This window comes from Hylaeus anthracinus, unplaced genomic scaffold (assembly GCF_026225885.1).
Source record: "Hylaeus anthracinus isolate JK02 unplaced genomic scaffold, UHH_iyHylAnth1.0_haploid 11989, whole genome shotgun sequence".
Lineage (NCBI taxonomy): Eukaryota > Metazoa > Arthropoda > Insecta > Hymenoptera > Colletidae > Hylaeus > Hylaeus anthracinus.
In genome coordinates this window covers 4,040,296-4,067,041 of record NW_026534337.1, presented here as the reverse complement: position 1 = coordinate 4,067,041, position 26,746 = coordinate 4,040,296, and the positions used below count along the sequence as shown (strand labels likewise).

Genomic DNA, 26,746 nt, shown 5'->3' with positions numbered 1-26,746 from the left:
GTTCGCACGTATTTCATCCCGTTTACAACCACATCTACCCGGTCCACTGCTTATTTCCGGAATTTCGCTGACCCTCTGAACACTCTGAACACGAACATCGGATAATATTTAGCTCGTTTCTTTTTCGTTTACTTTTCGTCGCCGTGCCTCCTCTCGTAATTTTGTTATTTCCCTAAAAAATGATCTTCGCCACAATTACTTTAACTTCTAACGTTATCTGTACTTTATGTTAAACCAGTAAAAGAAAATTGTCTAACTTTTGAGACGTTTGATCGCATTCAGTCCAATTTGTACTTTTTTTTGTGTGTCCAAATTGACCGCGAGAACAACACAGAATTTTTCGAATGTATCAAAAATATTATGAATCTTCCAACTAAAACTTGAAACTAAAATTAAAATGAAATAAAAGTGATGTACATTTTATTTAATTTAACTTTTAGCTAATTTTTATAAACAAATTATGAAAATATTATATGTATTATATAAAGAATTACTACATGTCGTAGTGAGCTTTACTCTGGAATTAAATGGAACAGAAACAAATTTTATATCGATTTCACTATTTTCAGCACGTTAGGTAATAAGTACGTGTTCCCCTTATATAACATTAGCGTGGTACAATGTTCGATTACACTTTTTTTTAAAAATTATTCATGCTGTTCTTCTTCTTTCTACATTTCTATTATATCGATACAATTTAACATAATAATTGTAAATCTTTTTGTTCCGTTAATAACCACAGCAATAATTTCAAATGATTTAACTTCGTTATGGTTAGAGTAGTGTTTGTCCATTTTCGATCATGCTGTGATTGAAATATTTGATTCTGCAATAATAACACGATGACAATCTTACGCCTGATGTTTTCATTTTAATTTAACGAATTAAAAAGTTGGTATTGAATTTCCACCTTTTGTTAGAAAGTACTTAACACAATTGACAGTAAACCACTCTTAGAGAACTTTGGAAAAAGTATTTACTCGATAATCTGGACGTTTTGTTACGTTTCGAAATTTCGCGCAGAGATCTTCTTACTTTGCTAATTGTAAGTCGATTACATTACGCGTTTTCTTTTTTTTAATTGCCCTTTCGACTCAGGAATCCGGATGTTTCTGGTTACGATAAATTATTATGTACATTTAAATTCACATGCGTTTCAAATGCTTTATATCGGATGTTTCGTTTGCTCAGACGTGGACGTCAAGGTTTGAATCCAGCACTAAGTGATCGCAACAATTATGCGCTAGCAAAACTCCATTCATCATCAGATGTGATCTATACATTCATGAGTAGACTGCGAATTTTTATGCATTTATAGAAATTCTGAACGTGCAAGAAACTATAGAATGGACATAGTAGCCAATAATATAAAAAATATAGAAAGCAAAGTTCATATTATGATCCTTGTAGAGTAAAATAAATTCCTATTTAGATTCAGTTTTTGTAGGTACGTTTATAAAGACTTTATTTTGCATAAATATCCGCAGTCTATTGGTGAGTTTTGATTGTATGAGAGGTGTTTATAATATGGTAGCTGTTCGACTAATCATACATGTCCCAGTGATCGGACACTTGGCAAAGTATTAATGTGTTAGAAAGACAGAATTTTTTATAAATTCTTTGTGGTTCTACAAACTTAATTTTATTAAAATAAAATTGTCTCTTTTAGAAATAGATTTAGGATGACAATCATAGTAACATACAAACGTTAAATGTACTATGAAATTATATGATGTATCCAATGAAATGATAAACAAATTTTTATTGTGTCTTTCTTCAAATGGCTTTAAAATGACACCTACATTGATATGGATTGAAACGATATTAATGATAAAATTTAAATTATTTCTGAATACAGTGGATGAATTTCTGAACAGTGGACTACGAAATTAAAAAAATAACAACTAAAATTTTAATGTGTTTTTCTTTAAACGATTTTAGAATGACACCTATATTAATATAGCTTGAAACAATATTAGTAAAGTGTATGAATACTGCGAAATTGATTCGACTTTTTTGTTCAATCATTTTATCTTTTACTTCAAAATAAATTGATGCTAATTTTATTTATTTATAACGTTAAAATACGATTGCGTTACAAACGATTATTAAACTTTTGACGTAGCGTGAATTTCAAGAGTCCAATTAATTATTGGATCATCTTTTTACTATCTAATTAAAATAGTTTTCTTCAAATAAAAGTATATTAGGTCCATTTATTTCACCAAATCGAAAATAACAATTTTTGCCAAAAAAGTTTTTGGAAATGAAAGTAGAAAAATCAACGATATACCATTCTTCTAATTAAAATGGATACAACTGAAAAATGTACTTTTCCTCAACCGTCCGATTACTGAGGTAGCTGGCCTGCATTGTTCCTACGAAAAGAAATTGGTTAGCTTACACGTTTATTTTGATTACTATATCGTACGCAAGGAACGCCGATTCTTTCGTAAAATAATACAATACGGCAATGGTTGTTCACCAACTATTCACGAAAAGAATTATTTAAAGCTGTCTCCTTTAGCGATGATATTCCCTTACATTTCCTAACAAATAGTACAGTGTATTAGTTTCCGTTACGTGCATACTTTTTACGCCTTTTCCATCGACAGGCTCACGTATCATTACAACAATGGCAATTTTCTTATCTTCTAGCTAGATATGTTGAGCGGAAATTTTTATTTACAATGCGATTCGATAAGTTCCGAGCAGACCTGGGCACTTTTGAAATGATATTACTTGAAATACTATTTTTAATAATTAATTCTTTTGTAATTGTTGTATTCATTTCATTATGTTAAATTTGTATTCATTATTACTTGAAATAATATTTCAAATAACACGTTATTTTGTTCCATAATTATTTTTGTACATGTAATCATTTTTTAAATAACGTTATGTAAAATGTTATGTCGAATAACATATCATTTCGTATTATAATTATTTTTAATAATTATCAAACTGTTCTTTCAGATTATATCAGGGGAAATCAAAAGAACAGAAGAAGAACACTATAATAAACGTTTTTCTGAATTTTTTGCGACAATATTAAAGGAACTCAGGCAGAAGTCTCTTACAGAAGAACTTTTTGAAGAAACAGCTTTGCTTAAAGCAAATTGCTGTAAGGATAATTTAAAATAAATTCCTTTTAATGCATACTGAGGAACTAAGGAGCTAAATAAATTAATTCTGAGGGATGGGGCGTTAAAGAAAATAAAGGTGGATAAGATTGGAAAATCTGAAAAAGGTTGCAAAAATAAGTACTGCTCCAAATGTTACATTACCGAATATAATTTCTAATTGTATAGAAATACAATTTCATCATCGTAGACATTTTCACAATCATTAATCTGTCAGTCAACGTGCTAAATATTAAATAAAAAAATAATTCGTTATTTGAAATAGCTATTATTTCAAATGCAACAATATCATTCTTATTTTCAAATAACTATATCGAAAGTAACGGTCTGAAATATATTGTTTTAAATAGTTACTTCTTATTTTCATTTCAAAATTAAAATTTGCCCAGGTCTGGTTCCAAGTTATTCATCAACTTTGCTTATCTATTAACGACAATTGTTACAAGTTACTTTCCTTGGTGTACGCTCGATATAAAGTGTAGTAACATACAAAATTATGTATAGTGTTCTATGTATTTACAAATACAGACAACGCAGTCTTCAGCGGGAAAATAATTAGTATCTCGCTGTAAGTAATGGCCAGTGCTTTGGACTCTTTGTCTCCAGCGATTGGTGTTCGAATCTCGGATGGGACTTTGATATTTCTCGCGTCCTTCTTAATCGAATTTAGTGATTAAATAGTCATTATGTTAAATGAAAATGAAATTTGACGAAGAAATGAAGGAAAATAAGATAATTCTCTAGTTTAGTGAATTTTGAATTGAAAATATCATGGATTTTGTGAAGAAGAAAGAGATACAAAGGGATTTTCAAAAGAACCTTTAGGTTTTTGTTTTTTAATAAAAAGATATGCTTATCAGTGTAGTCATGGAGGAAATTTAAACGACATACGGATGCTTAATTCTAATCATGTGTACGTTTACTGAAAATACAACAAATTAGATATATACTATTCTATATTTTTTTTTATTAAAGAACAAAATCCTGAAACCTCTTTTGGAAAATGTTCACCTTAAAAGTTCTAAGGGTGCTTATTTTATCTTTGAACGCCACCTTACATTTAGTATAAAAAGATTTTTCGAATCGTCCGAAATATTAAATACTCAAACCTAAAAAATATCTAAAGAAATAATTTTCAACATTTTTTAAATCTTGCATCGTAATCACTCTCTCAAGAGGAGAAACCAAATATTAAGTGTTTCTTGAGATATTTTGTTTTTATAAAGAATTTATGTAATGTTGCTATAACTTTGAGAATATTTCGTATATGTTTTAAAGTCTATTTGATAATTTTTTCAATTCATTTCGCACAGAAATCTTTGGGATATCATATTTTACTTTTAAACATTTTCTTCAATCTGTAGGAATGATAACTGAAAAATTAATTGACCGATTGTGTTCGAACTTTATATATGTTTACTTTATTTAAATAGCAAAAAGCTGTACAAACAAATGTAGAAAATTGATACTTTTTCTTTAAACACTCCTAAAAAATTCAATGTCCAACTTTTTGATCGAAATTTTGTTGATATTCTTAGTAAACGTGTTCATAATGTAAACAAAAATTTTCATTGATTTTGAGTAACGTTAAGATCTCAGGGAACACTTGATACTTGGACTCCTAATGCGGTCTCCTCCCTTAACCAGTCTTCTTCAATTAACAGATACACGTGAAGATCTATATCAGGACGTTTTTCCCCGTATTTGATAGAATTCATAATTTTGGAGTCTGAAGGAGATTTTTCTCCATCGACTTTGTCTTCATACACTTGGCGAGGAGCGCGATTATCGTCAGAATGGCTCCGAGAAAGGATACGATCCCGAGGACGACGAGGACCATGAACCAGTTCTTGAAGCTCCCAATCCGATCGCCAAAATCGCAGTTGCAGTTTTCACTTTCGTTCAGATTCAACACGGAAAAGTTCACCGGCCTGAGCGAGATTAGTTTGAAGTCGTCCTGAACTTGTCGTCTGGTCGTAAAGTTCTGTACCTTCTTGACGAACTTGTACGATATCGTGTAGGTGAACTCCTGGCCGTCGTACGAGCCCTTAGCGCTGTAATATTGTATCAACAATTCATTTCCGGTGGAGGTGAGAGGAACTTGTATGTTGTTGATGTCCTGATGGGACACGTCGCAGTAAGACCACATCAAGACGCTGTTGTTTGCCTGGAAATTTCATCTCGTTAGACTCGTTTCAAAACACATTCGGGGTCATTCTAACCCTTTGCACTCGAGAGGTGACTCTCAGTCACCACTAGGTTTTCTTTAGGTTTAACCCTTTGCGCTCGAGGCATTTTTCTATAGAATCAAACCCAGGCCATTTTTAGAATAAATTTCTGTAAAACCAGAAACTCTACTTCGAAAAGAAACATCTACGAACATTCACGACTCAATGTATTATTATTTTAATTAATAATTAGCTGTATTCTGATATATGTAAAATTGAAATTGTACGTTCAAAAAAATCACTTTTAAATTACTTGTGTCGCCCTAGAGGCGCCACTCGAGCGCAAAGGGTTAATTTCTTTCGAAATGTCAATAACATGATTGCCGTTGATGCAAAGGTGACCTGATTCTCAAATCTCAAATTAGGGATTTCATTTTCGAAAATAATCTAAGCTTAGCATTCGTGACAATAGAATGGTTAACATAGTAATGGAGTGTAATTAGTTGTGCGTCATTCTAAGCAAAATTTGATGTATGAAGAATACAGGGTGAAGCATTTAAATGTGAAAATCAAAATATCTCCGTTATTTTTGGTTTTATGAAACAAAATAGGACAGAGTTACACTGTTTGAACAGTTTTAAGGGGCCCATGTAATAGTCAGACCATTCTTTTTTCTCAAGGTTATTGGCATTTTTTTTTTTAATGTATTGGGGTATTTTCATTATTGTAATCTTGTTGTTGATTAGAAGAAAAATTCTTCGAATGACCTTGTGAGGAGTTATTCTTATAAAATCATACTCTAACGTACACAGTAAACGTATTATACGTATTTGAATTTGTTTGTTTATCAATTACAAGAATACAATAATGAAAATACCATATTCCATTTAAAGAAAATGCCAATGGCTTTGAAATCTCGAAAAGTATGATCTTGAGGTAATTGTTTCGACTATCATAGTATGATCCGCATCAAACCAGACAATGCTTTTCTCTAACATTTTTTCCTATCACGAAAAGCACGCGAGATATTCAAGGTTGGGTTAGGGTTACCTAATGAATATAAAGTATCGAAAATTCTATGGCGTAAAATAAAGTAACGAAAAATAAGAGAAAGAATCGGATAAGTGCAATACTACGGACGAAAGTAGCTCTGTAGTATTATAAAACACACAAGCAAGTGCAACATCCCGTGTATCAAAGTATTTCGGCTACAAAACAGCAATACAACATTATAAAAATTCCCTCGAAACTAGTCAGAAAAAGAGCCTTATATATTAATATAAAAAAAATTCATTCATTTCTCGACAAAGGAAAGCAAGCTGCAACGCAATCGTGAGCGATCAATTAAAGCACTCTTCCCGACGAATGCTTTAAATGTACAGTGAATAATCTCCTAATTATCATTCAATTATATTTGTCAAGTTTCGACCATAGTTACCTCTATGCCATTGTAAACAGCAATTTCGTTCCCGTGGCAGTAATTCAGCGTAACGTTCCGCTTCTGGGGGAGTTGGTCCTGATCTGGCTCGTTTCTGATTATCTTTATGTGAATGGAGATCTTCTCGGAAGACCTCCCCATGAAAACGTAACTGCAAAGAGTGTTCGGCGGATACCAGCTCTGCAACGACTTGATATTTTCCCTGGTTCGTTCGGTGCTTTTGTAGACGAACTCGCAATTTCTATCGCGTTTCACGCCTGGCGCGTCCTCGGTTTCCTGGACCGACAACTGGAAACCGCCGTGCATTATCGTGCCGTCCTGCTCGGCAAAGAACTCTATAATGATGTTTCTCCCGCGCGAGAGGATTCGCGGCACGTGGCCCTCGCCGCAGAATTTGGAAATTTCGTAAATCTGCCCGTCCACGTCCTCCATCAGAGCGAGGTAATCACCGACGCAACTGGTGCTTCCCAACTTGTCTTCAATGCGGCCCCTCCTCACCTGCCGATACTCGGGAACCTTATCAGAGCGGGAAACGAAACGATTATCTTTTTGTTTTCAACTTGAATCCGCATTGCCTGCTTGTTTCGCGTGCTCGTCTCGAAACGAAACGCTTAATCAATTTGGACGTTGCACGCCGGAAGGAAAACTTTCCTGGAGCTGCGCGAACAAGAGTTCAGTAATTACTGCAACTGGCTCGATTGAAAATCGAAAAGGAAATGTTGCTTGAAAAATGCAAATGAAGAATCTAATATTAGGTGGTAGATATGCTACGCAACAAAATTATTCATCAAAATTTTGCCATTCTTCAAATGCGAACAACTTTGACGCTTTTCATTGCATCGAGACAATTTTTTGTTTATTTTGTAGGTAATTATCTGAAATAGGCTTTATTAAGAATCGAAAGGGAAATGTTGCTTGTAAAATGTAAATGAAGAATTTAATATTAGGTGGTGAATATACTACGCAACAAAATTATTCAAATATGAATAACTCCGTCAATTTTCATTGTATTGAGACAATTTTGTTTAATTTGTAAGTAATTATCTGTACTTTACGAAAACATTAATGCAAAATGGATGGGAGTTGATATCACATCTTCATGTCCTGATAACATCCAAGTACTTTTTTTTTTATTAAAATTTGATTGTTTGACGGGTTACCTAGATTGCACTGATTCTTTTCGGAAATTTAAAAAAAAATGTCTATGATTTTGTTTAAACCGAGTTATGCCATTTGGAAGTTACTTGTACGATTTTCAATATTGCTACTAATTTACTTTAATACACACAAAAATTGTATTCAGTTCATCTGAAAAAGTATTTTTATTCATTGAGGGGTTGAAATAGCTCTTTCAGAAGATTTAAAAATATTCTACGAAGAATGAGTTTGACCTGGATAAATTAAAAATATTTGAGATCGAGAATGTCTTAAGAGAAATGTAAATTTTCAGTAAGATCGATTTTATGTCATCTCCAGATTTAACATGATAACGATAATAACCACAACTCTTGGAAATAGATTAATTTATACAATTTAAGACATCGATATCAACACAGACATTATTAACATCTTCGTGAAATATTGATTTTCAAAGTAGTCTAATTATTATTAGTTTCTACAACAGAGATAGATAAAATAGATGTGAATTTAGAATGATTGTTAAATGATAATATTTTTAATTATGACTAATTGGAAGTAACGGAGGTAATATATTTGAATCACTATGAATTACAAAGTTGTGATTTAATCGCCTATGTGTTTTTCAAGTTTTATTTATCATAACATTAATTAAGTTAACGAAATAAATTTATTAATTTTAGTGAGACAAAGAATGCTTTTCATTTGGCGTAAAATTATCTCGATGTTGCTATTTAGTCATTTAATATTAAAAAAGATATTCATGATGTGCAAAGGATTGAAAGTATTATACCAGATTGTTTGTAACAAATCATTAGTAGAATTTGAGAGTTCAATTGAATTAAAATTTTGAGCAAATTAAATAAAATTGCAGTAGGATGATGTTTGAACAAGAAGTTGCATAAATCATTTCCTCAATAATAATTATTTTCCTAATACACATAATAATTCTATATCTATTTATATCTTTCTTAGAAATAACAACATGTACGCAGGTGTGCATAAATTACATTTTATAATTTTAATTTCTTTTACTTTATCTATGAAATATTCACAGTTTATCGAGACGAACTTTATCATTTATAGAATAATATATTTCGTCGAGGGATTATTTCACTTATTAAGTTTAAAATTGAACGTAAACATGGAAAATGTATTAGATTATTAATTTTGTTATCCTTGGATGTCGATGTTTAATAAAATATTTTAAACAGAACAAAATCCGAATTATGGATTCTTGCATAACGATACTCGTAACATTGTTCATGGGTAACAGGAACGGAATCCATATTTCTGAGGTAATATCAGTTGCTGATATTTCCATTGCATGGGGAAAACTAGCAAAAAGCGAATGGAAAAGGGGAAGGAAGCCAGAGTTATCTATTCTGCCGAAGGAGGAGCAACCCATAAAACAACGCGGACTAAAACTTTGCCAATAATATATTAGGATACTTTACCGCAGCAATCAATAACCAAACGCGATATTCCATATTTATTATTCTGAATCCGCGCCTACTGGCTATTCCCGATGCGAACTGATTCGAGTAATTTTAGAAATTGCAGACTATAATTAGAAAAGAGCACGATTAAAGACTTTTAGTCCGATGAGTCATATTGTTTTAAGAATTACTAAACGAATATAATGTTTTAATAACTCTGAATCTATACTAACTAGATCTGAACTAAATTAATATGATGGCACGAATTCCAGTGGTTTATTTAGTAAAAATAATCCTATTCGGAAATTCGAATGTTTTTTACTGTCGTCAAAATTTATTTGAACGTCATGTGATTTTTTAGGTATGACGTTGAGACTTCAGTAAAGTGCACTGTAATTTTGTATAGCTTTCTTTATAACATATTATGAATGGACTGCGGATGTTTATGCATTTATGGTAAATGAAAATATATATAGCAAATCAACATAAATATACATGTTATACCGTTTAGAAGATAAAACATATTTTCATTTATGTTTTAATTCTTCTTCTGTATTTGTGGAAATTTTATATTATTAATTAATGATTTATTTGCAATAATCTCGATACCATTAGTTACTTCTGCTATTATCATATTTTCAGCACAAATTATAACTCTAAACGTAAACATTAACTTTTTAAATATATCAAAACGACTTGGAGTAATGTAGCTAGTCATGGATATAACAAACTAATAGATTCGATACATAAAAGGTGTGCTGACTTGATTAAAAATAATGGACTTTGGTCAAAGTATTGAAGTAAAACAAAAGATGCATATATATGTTTCGCTCAAAACTCTTCTATGTATATTAAATATATAACTAATGTATATTCGTTTTGATTATTGTAGCCAATGTGTTTAGGATCAGGATGTAATTTTTGTAGTAAACATGTAACCTGACGATAATTAGGTAGTACCAAAGAAAATCCACTTAATTTATATTCTTTACACAAAATAAATAATTTCTGCCTTTGTTCATTTCCGTGTAAATCTTTTGTCCGTTACCGTATCTTCAGAAAACATGGTGTACGAATACTTTCTCGACCCACTGTAAGCACGTAAATAATATTCTCGAAATTACCTCTTGGCCCGCAATCCACGGATTCGTTATCATTCGTTTCATCGCAGAGAAAGGCAATCCCTTGGCCCAGACCAATCGGTTAAGATTCGCCCAAATTCATCCCCGGTAATCTTGGAAACGGTCCAGAGGTATGACCACAAACAAACTTTTTCTAGATCGACTCACCTGCAGCACGGCGGCGTTTTCTTGGCTCAACCACTTCCTGGCAATCTCGTGGCTCCCGTCAGGCAGGATCTTCACGTTCGATATATCTTGCAGATCATGATCGGAATTCCTCTTAGGGCTTATCGAGCCCATGGACTTCTTATGGACGCGCTGCGGGTGACGAAGTCGCTTCTGGATAGATTCGGACCGAGCTCCTTGATCGCGATTGCCCGCGGATAGCCTCGGGCCGCTGTTACCGAGAAAGACATCTGCGGAAGACTGTTCGGTGATCTCTTTCGGACGGCCGTTATTTCTCCGGATATCCTCCTCTGGCTCTTTTCCGCGAGAGCTGCCAGGAGCCTTTGATCCGACGACTTCCTTCTTGACTTTCTTAAGTCTTCTTCGATTATTTCTGCCCCTCCTGAACTTGTGCGACGTTTGCCCAATGATAAATTCCAGTTCCTCCTCGTGATCGGGACTCCTGGCTCGCCGCGCGGTGTTATTTTCCGCCGGATACCGTCCGTCTGATCTGGCGACCCTCGTCTTCGGGACTTCCGCCACGATCTCCACGTGCTGTTCGCAGTTCTCCGTCTGGCAGCTGTCCTGGGACGTGCGGTTCATCAGATCGAAGAGGTCGTCCGGCTGGCCGCCGATTTTAAAACGACCCGCGCTCGACTCCAACGCGATCCTACATCTGATACCCCGCGGATAGACGCCTGGGTAGCCCGGGGACACGAGCTTACAGGATCTTCGATCGTTCCTCACGGCGCATTCCAACGGGCATTCGGACGATAGGGACGGCGAAAAGCCACGGTGACGTTCGACGGCCAGTTGGGCTGGCAGAATCGAAAATTGGGCGGAGAAGATCACGGGATTTTCAGCGGCGAACTTCTCGTCCGAATCCATTATGATCGTTAAATTCGGTCCCTTTCGCAGGATCAATCTACGGGATAATTAAAGCAGAACGTTCAGTCCGGGCACAGGCGGAGCTATTAGCTAGGTGGTTTGGAGAAATGAAACTTTGATTAGATTTAGGCTGATTCCACAAGATTTGAACACTATGATTTTTATAGAAACGAAGCTTTTTTATAGGCATATATTTGTTTATTTAATTGTATTGAATGGGCATTGTATAGTTGTGAGTTTAATGGTTTAAAATGTAGTACTACTAAATTAGTGCTTATGAAATGTATTTTAGACAAATCGTATTTATGTTGATTGCAAAAGTTTGGAACATCTTTTGATTTTTATAGAAATGGTGCTTTTAAATAGACATATATTTGTTTACTTAATTATATTGAATGGGCATTGTATAGCTGTGAGTTTAATGGTTTAAAATGTAGCACTACTAAATTAGTGCATATGAAATGTACTTTAGACAAATGAAACTTTAATCGTATTTATGTTGATTGCAAAAGTTTGAAACACCTTTTGACTTTTACAGAAATTAAGCTTATCTACAGCCACACATTTGTATCAATCAACAATCTACTTCAATACATTCAATAACTACATATTATTCAGGTCTAGCTGTGTGTAGGACTGTGAGATCTACTATGTACTATTAATAGACTGCTGCTGCAAATGTAAAAATATATAAAATATCAATACTAACGTACGTGTTACACCAATTAGAAAATAACACATACTTTTTATTTAAGTTTCAATTCTTTTTCTGTATCTGTGAAAATATGAATTTGTATTAATATCCGCAATCTAACTGTTTGAAATAGCCTTCAAGCAAATGAAGCTTTAATCATGCTTGGTATTTTTATATTTTTTTTTAATTTTTTGTTTTTAAATTCTATACATTTTCCACAAAGAATAATTAATTTAAATATTCCAGATTTCAACAACTTACTGTTCCTAATGCCAGTGAGTTTAATACAGTCTTTAATTACAAATTCTTAGCTATAAGAACATTTGTTTCATATATTGACAATGATTTTAATAATGTTACAAACAAATATAGACAGTAAGTTTAATATAATCCCAGCCTGTTCCAAACTGGAATATTTCGAGGATTTCATAAATAAAAAAAGTTGTTCCAAAAATTCCGAAGAAAAAAATACAATCTTCTCATTCTTAAAGTCTAAATTTAAGCCCCTGCATGGAATAATTATTTATTAAACAGTGCATAATAAACAACAATAAGAGACACCCATAAAACGTCAATTTATAGTAAAATCTTCGCAATAATTGCTATTAACCTCAAAATCGTAAAGAAATAAACATCCTATCGCCTATAACTTGCATTTTCGTTCCGTTGTTAAAGGAATAAGGCTTACTCGTTCGTTTCAATAAATTATACCAATTAGTAAGCTTACTGTCTAAAATGTAATTACACGCTGTACGCCGAAATCGACAACAATCCGTATAAATATTTTAGTAAGGACAGCAAAAGTCGAATGCGAACGGGTAGATTGAAATGAAAGCTAACTGAAATCATGGGTTTACCAGACTGGGAAACATTTACACGCATCGAATCCCGCATACATAAGCGGCTTGGATACACTATGTGTCGAAGAGCAGGCATCTGTTTAATCCATTATCTACCACAGTTACGTACACACATTTGGTTTATAACCTGCTGTGAATACAATTCGCGTCGGTTAATTATTTTTCATTAGCTATACATCAACGGTCTCTTTTATCTATTCAGTGGATTTCGATCGTGTATGTTACAGTACAAACACTCGCGATTCAATAATAATTTACTTTGACATTTACCGATCTTTCTATGATAACGTTTAAACATCGCGTTATCGTCGACGGTAATCATCCGTTATGAATACGAATAATGGAAAAGGAAATGGAGCACGAGATAAAGCCTTTCAAGTGGTTCGATATAGACTAATTACGTAAATTTGTATTTACAATTGTGTCGAGCGCGGTAACAACTAATCGACGATAAAAACGATACTATTAAGGTTGGTTTGAACGACTGAAAAGTCATCGATTTTCTAGAATTTTTGTTATTGAAATTGTACGGAATATTGAAACAAGATTTTCACGTGACATTAAGTAATGCTAAAACTACTTCATTGTATTTTTTTTTCATTGACAATTGTTTCGCAACATCACTCGAAATTTAGTCATTCCTCAATAGTTTGTAAATCTGACCCTCCCACAAGCAATACCTATAACACTGTAATAACCGTGAAACATATTCTCTTGAAATGTCCTAAATATCGGAAATTTCGTATTAAAGTTCAAATTAAACCTACGAAAATTTCAACAGTACTAAACGAACATATCAAGTTCTCTCTTTCGTTAAATACTCATCGCTAGGTAACAACATTTAATTACTTCACATTTTCAATTCCTAACAGTCGTCGGTAATAAGCATTTAAGTTGTTGATGCGACGTTAAATTTTATACAAAAAAATAATTTGAAACATTGGCCCGCAAGACGCGTAGTTTTCGTGGTAGGTTCACGATGCGTGCACGTTTTCATCTAGGTTACGTATTTTAAACAAATCAGACTTATGAATTCTTAAATAAATGGCACCATTTGGAATGTTTATTTACTCGATATTTCACGCCTTGTTTTTTACTTTATGGTACCGTAACAAATAAAAATGTTGTAATAATGTTTAAAAAATTGTGTGTTCGCGAAATGAATTGCAAAAAATGCCAGATGCATTTTAAAATATATCTAAAAGCATTGTTAAAATTATAAAAACGTTACATGAATTATTCTATGTAAAAAAGTATCTCAAGAAACACTTAACCCTTTGACTGCGGGACGATTTTTGCTGGAAATTCTAAGAGGCGTAGAGGTGTGAATTTTAAAAAAATATCAGCTTATAGGAAATAATAAGACGGCACATGTTTATATTTGCAGTTTATTCATAAGACGTTCAGTTTCAAAAATAAAAATTAAAAACTTAAAAGACCTTTTTCCTGAGACCTCGTCGTAGTCTAATCCTGTTACTGTTGTCTTGAAGAAGAAAACCAACAATCGAATCTTTTTTATATTTACAGTTTATTTATACAACGTTTAGTTTCAGAGATAAAAATTGAAAACTTAGATAGATCTTTTTCCTGAAATTCGATATTTCCAACGAATTTCTAACTTTTCAATTTTCATTTTCGAAACTAAGCATCGTACGAATAAATAATAAATATAAACAAGTTTCGTCTCATTATTTCCTACCAGTTGATATTTTTTAAAAATCGATTTAACGAATATAAACATTTCTCTGAGCCCATTTCTCGAGAGCGTACGTATACGTCGTTCGCAGTCAAAGGGTTAATACTCGGCCTCCTAATATGGTTTCTCCCCTTATAGATAGCAACAATCGCTTATGCATGCAACATTCGCGTACTAAGCTCGTATTAAATAACGACGAAACGAAACGTGACATACCTGGTTGCGTTGCCACTCACATGGCCGCAATAACGTCCCGTTCTGTCCTCGAGATCCTCGATGCCATCAGAGAATTGAATGTAAGCACCCTCGCATCTGGTTTCTTTCAGAAAACCGACTTGTAGCTCCCTGACTTTCAACTCGATTACCTGCGTCGGATTAAATTTACTTGATATTTTGCAGTATTCTCCACGTGGAAAATATTCCCGACAAATCATTGAAGGGAAATTTACATATGTTGGGTATTTCGTGGTTTGGAATTCTAACCAAAGCTCAGAATATTTCTCAATGATATTTGGGTATTATTCGAGACGTAAAGATTTAGTTACATAAAATTGATGAAAATTGAATATTTTATGTAGATGTTTCTCAAGCTTCACCTTTTCTATAGCGTAGAATTAATTTATTTTAGTAAAACATGATTTAATATTTTCAGAACTCCAATCCAATTTAAATGATTGCATAATATTCGATTAAAACTTGTTAAACGTTCATTAGTCAAACAATACATAAAAATGAATATGAAAACAATCAGTGTATAATACTTGCACGTGTCTGAAATTTTTAATACTATTTGGTAATTCTATAATGTAATTCTTAATGAAATTCTTTATTATTGAATAGATTTAAAAAATACTTACTATTCGAGTTTCAAAGAAAATTCTCTAACAATTTTAATTATAAGATTTCATACTTTTCAGCTGAAACTTGTACGTACAAAAACAAATATGAATCAAATTAGCTTATTTGCATGTGTCTGTTTGAGAGATTTTAATACTACTTGATATTCACGTCATTTATTTTTTAATAATATTCACCGTACTATCTTGTATTACTTTCAACATAAACAGTGAATCAAAAGTGACGAATAATGAATATGAAATTTCAGTTGCCTCAAAGTTTGTAATTCTTAGTCTCGCTTTTCATGCTTCGACTATTGAAGACAAGTATTTTTAACGAGTGTTCCTAATACGTATAAAATACTGCGATAACCATTTTAAAAATTTTACAATATAATATGCTCTATTTTTTTAATGAAAAGCTTCAGAAATTTCCTGACCACATTTTGAGAAACACTGTTTATATAAAATATTTGTTAATCATATAAAAAATTGTGGAAATACTTAGAAAATCTTAATATTATACAAAAGTTAATGTAAATCCTTAATTGTATAATATCATATTTATAAACATTTTGAAACTACTAAACAAGCAACGAAAATGTTTCTTTTATTATGCAAAGCTAATTTGTTACTTCAACGATGATATAAACATATAACCAAAATTCTTTAGTCTGTTATGTCGAACTAGTATTGTCTCATCTTAAGTCTATTAATTCAAGTTTAACGATTTGGATTATTTCTGTTGGGACTACTTTACCAAGAAGAATTTTAACAATTTCTGTCGAATGATAAAAGAACTTTTCTTAACCTGTGGATCTCTAGGAGGTGCCCTGATCCGAACGATGCACCGGCCCATCCGACCAGTCCATCGTATTCGTCCAACAGAATTCCTGAGAGTACGATTGCATACTGTAATAAAAGAAAGAAAACTCGAGTTTAATTTCATGACACGAGCCTCGTCTAATTAGACAGTAAAATGTTATTATAAAAGCATTCCGTGAATCTGTCCAGTTGTACACGAGACAGTTTGAAAGTAAGAATTATTTTATTTCATCTGAAAACCTTCCAGAGTCTAGCGAATATACAATGTATTTAATTGAACAAAGCCTGCAGGTATGTCACCTGTCGTCGCAGAACTTTTGCAATGAAACGAGATTAATTCGGGGAAATGCAGTGGTAGATTAGTCCGGTTCCGTTTTTAAAACACTAAAATGTTCCAGTACGAAGAGTTATCGTTCGGGTCGGCTTGGTTTTGTCCTCGAGATAAGAAAAGGTTCGAAAAAGGAACTCTAATGGTTTGGGCTTGTCTGGTTCTGTTTTCAAGACAAGAGATTCTAAAGTGAAAAGTAATTGTCTTGTTTTACGAAATATAACTCTAAATTTTGGAAAATTAGAGTAATCGATACTTGACACTTTCATTTCTCACATTTTCAGTACTTTATTTGAAAATGTGAATATCGTTATGTAAAATTGATGAAGAATTAAATATTTTTCGTCGAGGTTTCAGAATGAGAATTATTTTTTGTTATTTACGATAAATGAGATTTTTTTCATGATAATATTAAAATTTATATATCAAATATATTTATCAAATGTTTGGTTCGATTTATGTATCAGTGTTTCATTTTAAAATGTGAATTCTTGTTTATGGGATTCACGAAGAGTTATTAATAAGCTGTGGATGTTTACATGACAAATGGAAATACAGTAGAGACTCTCGTATCCGTAACCCCCATTATCCGATTCCCCTAATTTCTATAATATCTCTATGTTCGAGAGACGTAAAAATAGCACGTTGACTGCCACGCTAACTTTGGTGAAAATTTGTGCGAGGATAAAATTTTCCTTTAAAATAATTGGAAACTACGCAACCTAAGATTTGTCAAAGTACTTGTTATAACCTTGTCAGCATTTAGAAGTCTTATCCAGATTTATTTACTCGTATTTTTAAATTCCTTGTAAAAACTCCTGTCACCCATGTATGGGTGACGAGACGATCAACACGATAGACACGATAAAATAGCGAGAAGTTTACATTTTAGAATTTGGTTTACATTTTACATTTTGGTCAGGTTTCCATCCCGTTTCCTAATTGAACTCAACAAAACGGTTCATTTTTGCGGGAGTATCCCTTTATTATACCGGAGGGTCCCTCCATTATGTTGGAGTAATATGGTCACATTATCATACGTACCCAAAGTTCCATAATTTGAATCTTCCTCGGTCGAGGGATCCTCCGGCATTAATTGAACACAATGTCCGTTAATCCCCGCGTATTTCATCCGGCGTGAAGTCAAAGAAGCAAATCGTTAGAGTGCGAAAAGCCACTGTATCGGCCGCTGGCAGCGTCCGATAGGGCGTAATTCACGCTTATATCGTTACTCGCGCAAACGCTTCCATTGTATGATGCAAGTAATTCCGGCCGTATCGCATCCGCGCCACGAATATTGTTAGGACAATCGTGCAAACAGGGGACTTAACGTTCCGCTCGTCGTTGTAATGCCGTATTAAGCCGCTTGCATGGATTGCACGGCGCATACCGAGACGACGGATCGAGGCGGGACATCAAAAATAAGTGCGCGTAACAAAGCGGAAACGAGCGTATCGGTGAGACGGCGAGTACCTACTCGAGAAAGTCGAAATACGCGACACTCGTTGTTTAACACCCTCGGTCGCGATTCATACATTTTTTTATGAACCATTCCAAAGAAATTGAATATTTTTGTCCTTTGAGACGGTGAGTGGCAATTTGCTTTGCTTGCTGTCTAGTGTAAAATGTTAGGTTGGTCCATAACATTATGAGGATTACTCGTACGATATGTTTTATTAAACATTTTTCTATTTAAAACGATTGTCAAACGATTAACGAAAGCGTCAAAGAAATATCGTTTTATTTTTTGTATTAAAGATACGTTGGTCCATAATTTCATGCTGCTTTAATTTTATATCGTATGTATTTTGTAATAATTGTGAATATGTGTTATGTCAGCTGTTATTGCTACTCAAAAATCATAGAATTGAATTTCTACATTATTCGATATGACTCTATTCATTAAATAAAATGGTTAATTAATATCGTAAAACTTTCCAGAATTTTATGTGTACTTTTATAAATAATATTATTCAAACTTGTAAGTACCTCATTGCTAAATGAATCTATTTCATAGAATTGTACAATTATACTATTATGCAATACAATAGAGTCGATAGATAGATAATTTATTCCTTGTAATTTTTTACTTAAGGAAGAACTTGTGCTTACATTACATCATTCACAAATCGCATTTTCCGTCTCTTTGCTCACTCTTTCTTTCAACACGTTCCTCACCCACTCCACCCCTTCGCCTTCATCCCCAAGAACCATTTCCAAGCTTTTATCCGTTCGTAGTGACTCCCTGCAATCGTTCATCAAATGAAACATACTTTCTTTTTCTATTTCGCACACTCTGCATAAATTCTTTTCCTGATCCAACCAGAACTTATTCGCCGCTTCCTCATTTCCGCACTTAAATCTTGCAATCATCGTTATTTCCTTAATCTTCACTTCTTTCCTCTGGTATTTTAGTAGCTCCAAAGTCCAGATCCTCTTTTAATTTCCACAAAACCTCGAGTTTTGTATTTTAGTGTATCTTTCCTGATCTTGTACTTTCTTCTCTTTATTAGTTAGTTCTTCAATCCTTCGTCCCTTTTTCTCCTAACTTCACCCTCTTGACAGTCCATTTCTTTCGTAAATTCTTTTTTCTTTCCCACATCCCCTCTTTTTCAGTTTTCATGCATTTAACTTCTCTCAAGCACGCCGCAGCTATTTTATTTTCTGAGATCCTTACTCTGTCTTCATATTTCGTTGCTCTCTTTCCGATATCTTTTCGTATTAAGTCTCATTTCCCTTCTTCTCTTATTATTAGACCGCGGATCTTTATGCAAAATAAAATGTTCACGAACGTGCCTACAAAAATTTAACCTAAATAGGAATTTATTTTATTCTGCAAATATTATAACGTGAACTTTACTTTTAATCTTTTTTATATTCTTGCATATTGTTTGCATTTTGTAGGTTCTTGCCCTATAAATGCATAAAGATCCGCAGTCTACCTATTATATATTCCGGGGTGTGTCTGTTCAGATCTAAAGTCCATCTCAGATATTTATTTTGGAGTTTTTCTACTCCTCCATATTCCTCCCAGCATCACACCTCCGCTCCATAGATAACTATACGGTTAACCAGGGTGTAAAACATTTTCGTCCTCCTCGCAAAATCTTCTCCAAATTCCTTGACCAATTCTCTCGACTTGTGCCATCGCAATTATCGCTTTTTTTTTTCTTTCTTTTGTTATGTGCCTATCTGTCTTATCATTCTTCTGAAATAGAAAGCCCAGACGTCTAAATTCTTTGACCTCCTCTATGGCTACTCCTTTAAAGTACAATATTTGTACAAATTGTATAATTAACTTATTACAGTTACATAATTAATTCAGTAAATAGGTCACAGTGAAAAAATATAATCTGTAAGAAATGACAACAAAGTTTAAAAGATACATCGGTTTCGATAAAAGCGCCTGAATGATAATGTATACAAAATTCTAACTTTTATTCAATCGATTAAATTTTATTTATTTTTAAATCCAACATTGATTCCTCTCTGTTACAGCGTATAAATACTTAGACCTGAGAGTAGAACTCGATGACGGTCATGCGATAACGTTGAACAGACCTCGCGTTTAATTGCTGATATTGTTACTTGAGCGGGTCGTTAATTAAACGATTTCTAGTACCCCGTGTTCATTTCATACGCGGCCTTAATCGTGGTCACCAATCCCGCGCGTGCTATATTTCTCCGCATGCCGGAATAATCCGACTATTTTCCAGCCAGCACCCTATGGACGAGCCCTAATATTCGTGAATGTCGTTCGATCCTGATACGCGATTATAGCGTGTCCCCTCGTTAATGAGATTCTCGTCGGGGAAACGTTCGAAGCTCGGCTAAAAACTTGCGAGCGAGCACGTCGTCGGCTTTAACCATTTCGAATATCGTAGCTGGCTGTTTTCAGTGAAATACGGACATCTCGCTGAATTTTAGGAAAATTAAACGAAATTTAAACGATACTTTTGAAAGTTTTCAACATGTTCACAGTTAGGGAGATCGACTGAAAGGATACCCTGTGGTTAAATAATTTAATTAGTTATAAACGACAGATTAGAAGGTAAAAGTGTTAGGGATGGAATTTGGATTTCTCAAAGGATGCTAGGAAAATTAAAAACGGTCATTCGAACTTTTTAAGTGGCATTTTTAGAACCTTCAGCGTTATTCGATCAATTGATCAATTACTTGTTTTGATACGAGTTACGGTTATTTTGAATGTTATAATATGACGATAATAATAATAGTAATAGAATGTACTGATAAAATTGCAAATAAAAGATGATTGGCAGTTGCTTGTTGTGGCAGCAGTCATCAACAGCTTGTCAGTGATTGCTTTTGAGACCTAGAAACGAAATTACAAAGCATCTATACGACATATAAAATATAGATTATTATATTTTTGTTAGAAACTTAATAAGTACGTGTCGCAACGTTAAGAATATTTCGTAACCATGAATTGAAGAGAAATAATTTCTTGTGGAAAAGCTCGATACACTAGAGACTTTTAATTAATCTCTTTAGAAGAGATTGCGTGAAAAAATATTATTAGTTATTATTTGATTGCTTCGTTATCAGTATTAATGAATTATACCAACGATGTTTATATAATAATATTGCGAATATTATTATTACTATTAATTTACCTAAAATTTCGTTCATCCCTTGCATTACTACGAAGAGTATAACGGATTATACAGTTGTAGATTGTTTCATGTTTGAGGGCTCGAGAAAGGGACGCTTTCAAGTGATATTTCCAAGCATAGACGCAATTATGCGCGACAAAGAAGGGGTTGAGTTAATCCGACTGTTTTCTACAAATTAATTATATCAAGAGATATCATTCCTCTCTCGACCAAATGAGTAAGAGGTTATGCGTACATTAAAATATTAAACGCTTTTCCGGGGGTACACTCCTACCATGATATACTACGTGACCTCGTATAACGGGTAAACGACATTTCATCACGGAATCCCTTCATTATCAACAATATCCAGTTAAAATTTTTCGCCGATAACGTATTAAACGAATTCGATTTGTCAATAACTTTGCTTCGAAAAAGGAAAGAGCTGCAAATCAATTTTCCATTATTTTATAAAATTAATGCTTGAAATGTGGCATTTGAAAAGAAACACGCGTTACAGTTTTTGATGATTAAGAAAATATACATGCGGATATTAAACTCACATTCTTTACATCTTGTTTCTATATTCCCTGAATGTGTTTTAAATATTTCATGTACATTCTAAGTACATTTAATTCATATTCATTTAATATTTGTCTTATATCTTTTTTATAATGTATATGTATACAATATTCAAAAAAATATTTTATTCATCTTAAAGAGTCTGGATAAAAAAATATTTCTTTAATATTTGAAAAAAATATTTAACAAATATTTTTGTATTACTAGGGTTATATCAATAATATATTAATATACAAGGTGAGACAGCTAAACTGTTACAGAACGATAATGCCTAAACTATTGTGGATATAAAAAAATTTTAGAGGAAAAGTTAGAAGGTTCGAGGAGGCCTATATTATTGCCTTTTTTTGGTCCAGATGCTGAGGCTGTGTCAAAGTTACCGCCATTTTTTTTAAATGGAACCATGGGATTTTGTTTAAACATTATGAAAGCTGATGTTGAAACGAATCCATCGACCTATAATACATGGTCATTCAGGGTTATGGATTGATTTAACCCTTAACGACGTGTACTGATAATTCTGACTTTTTCCGATAAGATTTTTCCTGTAAGATTTTTCAGTACCCACGATAGTTTAGGCATTATCTTTCTGTAACAGTTTAGCTGCCTCACTCTGTATATTATGCGTGGTATAGCAAAATATATTGAATAAGAGTATGTATGTAATATTTCGTGTATGTTATAACATAATATGTTGAAAATGAATATGTTACAATCTACTAATTTATATAATTCACTGTATATTAGAGGGAACAAATTACACGTGGCTATTATCAATGAAAAGAAAATTATTAAAATTAACAAAACAAATTTTGTTTACGAGTTCGTTATGTCTACTACAATGTCTAAAATCATCGACGAATTCTTAAAAATAAATCTTGTTTTCTTTTCCACGTATGATAATAACCCTCTAAATAGCTGTCTGCTACTGTACATCTAAAAACTGAAGTAACAAACCTAAATAAAGTAGATTGTCCGTATAATCATTAGTAAATGTGAATGATCAACAGAGAAAAACGAAAATCCAAAATTCAAGCAGGTACACAATCACTAGCAGCAGCAACAAACAACAGTTAACCCAAGAGCTGTTCAAGGAGGTAAAGTTAGGTCCACCCTTGCACCACAAAAAGAGGGCTCGTGTAATTCCGCTATGGACCGCGAAACCGCAAAATCTACGATATATCTATCCTGGCAGCCCTCCTGATGTTCATACGGACCGACTCGAATCATTTATTTCGTCGCGCATCGATAAATCACTGTACACGTACGCGGCCGGCCTCCTTTACAAATTTTCGCTCGCGGAAACCTCATCAATTTCTCAGGGGCGAAGACGAGGGGGAGTAAAAAAGAAAATAATACGACGTAAACGAGTTAGTTCTTTCGGATGGCGTGCGGGCGTTTCGTGGACGATCGGGGGCTGGTTGTTTCCCAGAAAACAGAGAAACAGTATGACGTCGTTGTCTTCTTCCTATTGGCCGGACGAAGACTGATTAAGGGTCGGCTTCGGGATCGGGCCACGAGGAAGTCGACGTTCAGCGGCATCTTGAAGGTAGATCGGACCGATTAGGGGCTGACCCGCGTGAGAAATCGTTACCGAAACGCCGGACGACGGCATTCATGGTGAAAACAGGACCTTATTTATTCAACGGCCCTCCGCAACAGGGACTAATGAAATTACTCAGAGGCAGTCGACCGCCAGAAGTTTACCGGCTAATTAATTGGCATTGATGCAGCCAATTCCATTGAAATGAAGCGCCGCTCGTTGATGCTGTTTCCTCCTTGCGACTCTAACGTCCTACCCATTCCCCTTATCATTTCTCTCGTACTTACTCGCTCATAGCCCGCTTCAACCCCTATTGCGGAGCTATTGCTCGCCATCTCCGTCTTACCGTCAGGAATCTATCATTCGATTCGCTCGAGGGTTTCAATCCTTTCCGACGAGCCCTTTTGTTCCTTTCATGCTTCACTATTGCCTCGCGAGAACAATAATAAAATATTGCTTGAAGATGTAAACAAGCAATCCTATTGGTTCAATTTTCAATAGGTATACATCTCCGTTCTTTTTCTTATTATCACGTAAATGAGATGAAGCCTCTTTTGTGTACATTAGATACGAGGTACAAGAGATACAAATTGCGAGATTCGAATAAAATGAGCGAGAAAGAAAAGAAGATGATGAATAGTGGTGTCAATCATTTTGTGGATTATATTCGGTGAATGTTCAAGTAATTATGTAAAAATTAAGATATAGACGACTCGGTTGTTTTTTTATCTACGTGTCAATAACTGGTAAGAAGGGTAACAGGATTAAGGAAATCTATGTCAAGAATAAGATATTAGTTGCATTTATCGAAATCATTTGGTTTGGAAGTTTATTTTGAGATTTCAGTATTTATTAAATATCTGTCTTATACTAGACGGTACAATGAGGATACTGTCCGAGTTAATGGATAATTTAAAAAAAAGAAAAAAGAAAAAAAAAATATTTAATTCCGATTAATTTATTTTTATGTATGTGGTTGAATAGATATAGTAATCTACACATATGTTATATCAACGATAAAGCAAACAAATTATTAATTTTATAGCTTACAAATAGTATAAAAGCAAGGCAAACAAATTATGTTCTTTTAACTTAAAGTATTTTAGTTATTTTACCTACAACCTCTTACATATTTAGTTTTGCACAGTAAATAGTACGTGTCATAAGGTAATAAGTAATACATTAAAGAATAAGGTACACAATCTTCTTCAAAAATTCTTTCTCGGAGTTGAAATTATATCTTGTTAATATCTTATCCTATACTAAGAAAACTCGCAATTTCTTTAAAAAAGTGTATTGACTCCTAGAGTTTCTTACTGTCGAAAAAAATTAGATGCATTATTAGCATCATTTGAATAACACGTCTGCTTTCAAATTTTTTACTTGCCAAATTTTCCTTGTAAGAAGTATTTCATAATACACATAATACAAAATATACAAATTAAATTACAGTATTACAGTAAAAAATATAAATATTAATACAATTGTAATCAATGAACCAATATTAATTTAAGAAGTATAGTTTATTAGTTTTACATTATCGTTATTTTTAAGGAACAGAATTGGTTTTTCGTATAGACCATTTAAACTCTTTTAAACATATGTTATCACAATTATTTCAAATTTATCGTAGAGGACCCCAAAGATGATTGAAAATATTTTGAAAATGTATGTACATATGAATTCAAACAGAAATCAACACGCGTGCTTATTTATGATTTGAATCAGTATTTCATTCGACGTTTTTCTCATCCCGTATTTGATTCGGATTTTCACTTTTCCAATAGTTATCGAACATTCCAGAGAGCAAATATTGCTATCGGTAGAATATTAATTCCGTAATTTTTTGTTTACATTTCCCGATGCTTTGACGTATACTAAGTCCGAAACTGTAAAAGAATCGAATACGAAATTCTGTATGAATGGGTGTATCTATTTATGTATATTTGTTCTTGAAAAATTATGAAATTATGACTTTTATATATAAGACATTGAAGCCATTAAAATGAAAAAGTTCTATACAAATATATGAACGTTTGTGAATATATTTACAAATTGTCGTTGAAATAAGAAGTTTGATATAATAAATTTTTTAATTATTTGAAAAAGAATTTTTCTGTAGAATTTTTATAAAAAAAATGATAAATAACATCATATTTATAACATTTAAAATGATATTACACAAAATATTGTAAGTAGAGAAAATGGTTTCATATTTACTGAGCTGATACATAAGGAAAAAATTCGGATAATAATAGGATTATAATAATAGGATTTGTTCCTATTATTATAAGCAATAATTCTGCCAAATTTCAAATCATTTCATCAACTTTTACCGGAGTTATAAGAAAAGTAACAGATTGGAAAAATTCCATGTATATTCCATTTGAAAGTTTCAAAGGTTTGGGGGTCGTGTTAATGTTGAAATGAAGAGCTCAAACTTTGCAGGAATTTTTTGTTGTGTATTTGCAAGGTATTCTGGGGGTATGTAACATAGATTTAAAAAAAATGTTAAAATAAAGATCACGATAATGTGTGTGCATTTATACTGGTTTCTGGTCTGTTTCATATCTTAGGAGAGGTTTGTCAGAAAATATTAAAAATTGGTATGGCAATTTCGATTATACATGAACCACTAAATTTTCAAGTCCCAAACAAAAATTGCATTTTTTTCTAGCCACTAAATTTTTCGTTAAAAGGTTTCACTACACGAAGCAAGAAAATTCAATGTGTTTTAAACTAATACCAAGAGAGTCTTGCAACAACATTGCCAGCTTTTTTAAAAGGTCTACTTCTTTTTTGTGTGTTCCTACCCTGCAGCGTGGATTCTATACGCTTCCTATGCTTTTTGTCTCTGTTTCTCTCCCTCCATTTTGCGTTTCCCTTCTGTTTTCCCTCCTCCGTCTTTTTTCCATCGCGCCCACTCTTCCACCCTTCTATTTTTCTCGCCCCTAGTATTGTCCATCGATGCACCGATTCAATTTCTACGGCTAAAACGCGGCCATACTAACTTAATGTCGCTTTCAAACCGTGATGCACTTGATCCAGTTTAATTTTCTCAGCTCGGGGTAATTGTCACGATTTTTTAATGGTGAAATTATTGCGTCCAGGAGCTTTTTAACAGCGCAGCGCACCGCCACGAAGCCTTCATATTTTTATCACTCTCGTCGTTGGTTAATATGACGGCGCGATCGCTTTTAACGGGGCTGTTTTTAAAGGGGGACGCGATAGTTTTCCCGTTTTTAATTTATTTTTTAATCAACAATCAGG

The 26,746-nt window shown here is 33.3% G+C and overlaps 1 protein-coding gene across 1 annotated transcript in view; it reads right to left on the bottom strand.

Moving 5' to 3' along the window:
- Nucleotides 1-3,865: 3,865 nt before the first annotated feature.
- LOC128888014 (uncharacterized) overlaps nt 3,866-26,746 on the bottom strand; it is a 129,397-nt gene continuing 106,516 nt past the window's right edge. Inside the window, exons 4-8 of the mRNA XM_054144595.1 lie at nt 16,397-16,497; nt 14,966-15,114; nt 10,615-11,536; nt 6,750-7,265; nt 3,866-5,310 (exon numbers count right to left, since the gene is read on the bottom strand). Of these exons, the coding sequence (XP_054000570.1) occupies nt 4,858-5,310; nt 6,750-7,265; nt 10,615-11,536; nt 14,966-15,114; nt 16,397-16,497 (2,141 nt within the window). The 3' untranslated portion in view covers nt 3,866-4,857. The remainder of the gene's footprint in view (nt 5,311-6,749; nt 7,266-10,614; nt 11,537-14,965; nt 15,115-16,396; nt 16,498-26,746) is intronic.